Raw genomic sequence first — 5201 nt, forward strand, 5'->3', positions numbered from 1 at the left:
AAAGCAATTGTGTTATTTGTCAAATTTCCTCTTAAAATGCTTATAAAGAACTTTAATATCAAAAAAATTAAATCTATCCCCAAGAAACAAAATCCATAATGCAAAGGGAAAAGATATCTTTAGAAGAACATCTATCTTGAAACAGGCCTTCTCAATACAGAGCAAGTCTGACTCCAAAACTTTGATTTAAGGTAAGAATCCAGAAGTCAACAAAAATCCTCATATTAGCAAGCTTAAAACCAACCCCACAAATTGTGATTCTTGTTTCTGAAGTTCTGCAAAACAGAACAGAACATAATAATGGTCCATTATTCACAGCTTTAAGAGCAACTGACTCATCTATTGCCATTTCATCCAGATTTCTTTCTCTGCTAGCTCTGAATGACCCGAAGCTTAGGTACTCATTTAGCCAAATTACATGACATGTTCATGACATAAGTGGCAAGCTACAGTAATCATGTCTAAGTAGTGAAAACACAGTAGATTTTTTTCACAACACAAATCCAAGCAAGGTGTATTTATGCATGTGCACCAAAAAATATTGCTAGGGAATTTGTTAGCACAATTTGGAAGGATGAGGACAGGCATTTATGCTTTGCTTTAGGGATGAAAGGTATGCACAGCATATGAACACAAGCCAAACAACGAAGAAAAAAAAAAAAAAAAAAAAAAAAATTTGGCATGCTTTTTACCACACATAGGCTTGGCTAATCCTATCCATACAGGTAATAAAATCTGCCATAAAATGACTACAAAAGCAGTCCACTCATGCCTGCAGCAAGACTGAAATATGGCAACCCTCCAGATGCACAGGGATTAGTTATGTCCTAACAGACAAAAACTATATATAAAACCACTCAGGCAAGTAAACACTAAGAAATTATAAATTACAACATTTTTTCTAAAAAAAAAAAAAAATTTCATCATGGATAAACTAACTAGAGTTAAAACAATATGGAGATTACTGATGATGGATTTTCAAACTTAATCTGCTCTATCACATTTCCTAGGTACTTTCTATCTCTAAGCAACCATGCATCCCTTTCAAGGAGTGGTAAAATCCTCAATAATATGCTGACTTGCAGTTATCCATTCAAACTAATAAAGCTAACAGAGCTCCTGCCAGAATCCCAATTCTTCTCCTTAATGAGGTAGCTGAAAATCATTACTAACCTGTGAGGCTGAAAATCACCCTTTAAACACTCTCACAGTAGCCCTAACCTTGCATACTATTGCAGCTTCTGACTTGCCTTAACCCATATGCAACACCAGATTACAACTGGACAGAACTGAAAAATTAATAAAATGTAGGAAATATACTTTACCTTTTGTTACTTCAACATCTTTTCTTGTACCTGCTATATTACTGTATATCTTCCTAACAAGATCCATGTTATTCAAAAGGGCATTAAATGCATTGAAATAGGAGAAGCTGACCTGATGTGAAACAGTTCCACCAGCTACCTTTAAAAATTAAATGAATGCAGTTAAGTGCCTTAAGACCTTTTACAACATCTTATTACAAATTACAGAAACATCCATTTGGGTGAATTAGGAAAGAATGAAAGATATCTTTCTATTCCTGCAATTTTAAGATATTTTAATAGAAACATGAGGGGAGAATTATTAGATAGGATACTATTTTTTGGTAAAAACTGAACACTACGAAACCATCAGGAAATAAACATACAAGTAGATTATTATTCAATTTATCTGATAAACACAATAAATGTGTCATAGTATTTTTCTAATACTCTCTATTTCTAATAGAGAAATGCATGTAAATGCTGCTTTAGATAAAGCCACTAACTGATTTTTTGCATCACATACAGCAGTGACCATTTATTTCAAAGTCTAAAGCTAGTAGATACTATAAATTTTATGGAAGACAGTATGCCAAATTAGTTAGGCAAGGCAAGATTTAAAGGTAAAATAGTACGATAAAAGTTATTATTTTATATTTTATATAACTTTCATTCTTATATACTTTTTATATCATATACTTTTAGTTTATAACTTCTGTCATTACTTTACCTAAAGATCTTGCCAGACTATCACAGCTGTAACCATTCTACCTGTAGAATTTACATACTGATCTTCCAAATTCTGATCTGAAAAATAAAAGAATTTAAGAGTATACAGAAGGACAAAACTGTAAGTAGTCACAATCTTCTGAGATCTGTCGTATATTCAAATATAAAAATTAGATGTTTTTGTCCTAAGTGAATGTTCTTTCTGTGCCAAGTTCAGTTTGCCGTCCTTTAGTGGAAAGTTACAGTAAACTAACTCAAACTGTTTCCAGTGGCACTTCAAGCATGTCAACTGGACTGCCAAACCTTTCCACTACTGCAGCCAAGGAGTGCTGCCATGTTTCACCCTGCCCACTCCATTATAAAGGTGGTATCTCTAACACCAAGGCAGTGATAAACAGGTAGGAGAAGGCAAAGTGGGAGAGAAGCAGAAACATTTTAAAGCATTACAGCTACTGAACACTGAATTCAAGGCACTTTTCTTTACACTTACTGAAACTAAATTTTCTTCCACAAATGGAGTTAGCATATGCGAGCGAAGGGTAACCATGATGTCATTGAAGTCCAGCCCAGTTATCATACCACTTTTATTTTTGTCCTTCAATGCAAAGGCTTGTCTTGCATGTTCTGACTGCAGCTCCTAGAATGAATATTCAGAAATAACAAATTAGAAGCAAATTCTGTAACCCACTGTCCACAAAACTCTCTCTAATTTCATATTCTTACAGTATGCCCCAATATGTCTGTGCATGTAGATCACAGCAAAACTGCAGTTTAAATTTAAAGGTCGGCTCAACTAAAACAAGAAGTCTGCATACTGATTCTATCCACAGATTCATTGCTCTGTCAAAGAAAATCCCCAATTCAACTGCAAGGAAAAATGCACTTTTACTAAATGATTTGAGAAATAAACTTCACATACCCATGTCCTGTCTGCTATCTATTCCTTTATTAAATACTTAACTGCTAGAAAAACTTCTGATATTGATCTTAAAACACTCAAAGTGAGCTGATTTCTTAGACATCCAAGACAAAATACGACTAGGCTATTACAAACTAACTCATTGAAAAGTACTTGAAAATAAACAGGAGGACAGTGAAAATTATGTAATATAGATTTAGATTGCCCCCAACAGCTACTCCCCATAATGTCAGAAATGGTCACTCATTTTAGGCAATTTAAAACTCCTATACAATCTGCAAAAACCTTCATATAAAGCACACTGCAGTAACCTAACCTCAAGATAATAATGATGGTTGTAAATTCTGTGTCCAGAAAAAGTTGTTTCCTTCTATTCAAGCAAACAATAAAGCACATTCAGCTGTCATTCAGACCTCTAGAAGCAGCCAAAATAATAACCATGTTCTGACAGACAATAAGAAGAGGGCAAACTATCTAGCTTGTATCACCTTTACAGTAATTTCTCAAGTCTCTAGATCAAGGTCTTCTAGATCACAGTGCAACAAGCCTGCTCTGATCCAAGTCCCAAACCCCAAAAGATGCTGTTAGACCAAATAAGAAAAACAACCTGATGTAAAATGAGGACAACAATATCCAGCTTGTGTATATACTGAAGTTATACTGTCTATACTACCCTTCCCTAATCAGGTTTTTTATTATATGATGACAGTAAGAGGTTACTGCATCTTAAATGGCAGTATCTTGGAACAATTAAAATCAAAACAGGACAGAGACTTATCATTCTGTTCTGGGTTCCCAACTTAAAGATTCTTCTCACCAGTAATCTGATATTTTTTTTTTCTGCACTAGTGTCCCAAATTCATGCCTGGGATCACTTAAAATATGCAGTACAAACGCAGGACAGTTTATTCCTTGGAAGTAACATTAAGCTATACTGCAGCCTTGAAAGACTGTGCCAAACTCCAGTATCTCAATTTACATTACTCCTACTTTCCTTTTCCTCCATTCTTTATAACTGATGTCTTCCTTTGTATAATGCTCCATGCATAACATGTTTTTAACTTTTTGGCTTAGCAAAGCCCAGTTCTAGGAGTGAGCTCCTTTAAAGCCTGATCCCTAGAGGGTGCTTCAGCAGTATCTCAGGAAAGCAGATCTGCCTCCTGCGAAGTTGTCTGCATTTAAGACCAAACTCCCAATATACGTGTGGCAGCATGCATGTCAGTGACAGAAAAAAAGCCTAAGTATTAGGATGACGTTTATAAAACTAAAATAAATGTTAAAGAAGCTAAAACCCTTATATGGGAGGTTATATGGTTAATAACAACTGGTTATATTAAGGATGCAACCTTTCTCTGGTAGAGGTTAGTTTTGTTATTAAATTCCTGTTACAGAAAAAGCAGACCCTCAATCCAGTTTAACAACAATCAGTAAATGGTTAATTTCATAAACAGTATATTTAGTCCCATTCTTTTATAGGATGGTATTCAAGTTAAAGCACCAATGAGTACACACTGCTGACAGAACTGGTATGGAGAAATAACAGTTCATCATAACTGTCAGGACTAGTATCAGATGATGACTATCACTACCAGAATAAGCTCAGAATTTATAATGGTATTAATGTATTATTAGAAGGTAAAATTCATTTCAGTTCTACTTTGGAAGAAGGTTAATAACTGACCTGAAGAAACTGGGTGAACTCTGAATAGTTAAGATGCTTCTTCCTGTTATGTCCAAAATGCAGTCGAATGAACTCACAGTCCCAGTTGAAGGGGATTTGAAGATGAATCATAGTTTGTTCAAATATTTCTTTGACATTTGCTTTGGGAGAGGGAAAAACAAGTGAGCTCTGGGGTACAATAAATCTACAAACATTAAAGGAAGGATACAAACAAGTGATGTTTTAAGCAGCTATTTCAGTTTGTTAAGAATAATTACTAACCAAACCTTTACAGACCTATGTAAGAACACATTTGCGACACAACATGATAACTTTTTATATTAATGGACAAAACCTTGGAGTGTTTAATTTAGTTATAATTAAGAAGCAATTTCCCTCATACATGACAAATAAAAGCTATTTTGCATTCTGATCAATAGTGGTTCTCTGTCTCTGCTAGGAGTCAAATTAAGCCCTTTATCAAGAGCACAAATACCTGCATTACAATCTCAAGCAATATTTGTCATACTAAGTACAGTTTGATTGAAACTTGATTATTACAATCACACTGTCTGAATATATCTATTGA

At 34.5% G+C, this 5201-nt stretch overlaps 1 protein-coding gene across 1 annotated transcript in view; it reads right to left on the reverse strand.

Moving 5' to 3' along the window:
* Window positions 1-4768, reverse strand: part of LOC104528188 (calcium-binding mitochondrial carrier protein Aralar1) — a 29021-nt gene extending 24253 nt beyond the window's left edge. Inside the window, exons 1-3 of the mRNA XM_010172118.1 lie at window positions 4634-4768; window positions 2524-2670; window positions 1326-1464 (exon numbers count right to left, since the gene is read on the reverse strand). Of these exons, the coding sequence (XP_010170420.1) occupies window positions 1326-1464; window positions 2524-2670; window positions 4634-4744 (397 nt within the window). The 5' untranslated portion in view covers window positions 4745-4768. The remainder of the gene's footprint in view (window positions 1-1325; window positions 1465-2523; window positions 2671-4633) is intronic.
* Window positions 4769-5201: the final 433 nt, after the last annotated feature.

This window comes from Antrostomus carolinensis, unplaced genomic scaffold, assembly GCF_000700745.2.
Source record: "Antrostomus carolinensis isolate BGI_N321 unplaced genomic scaffold, ASM70074v2 scaffold12167, whole genome shotgun sequence".
Classification (NCBI taxonomy): Eukaryota; Metazoa; Chordata; class Aves; order Caprimulgiformes; family Caprimulgidae; genus Antrostomus; species Antrostomus carolinensis.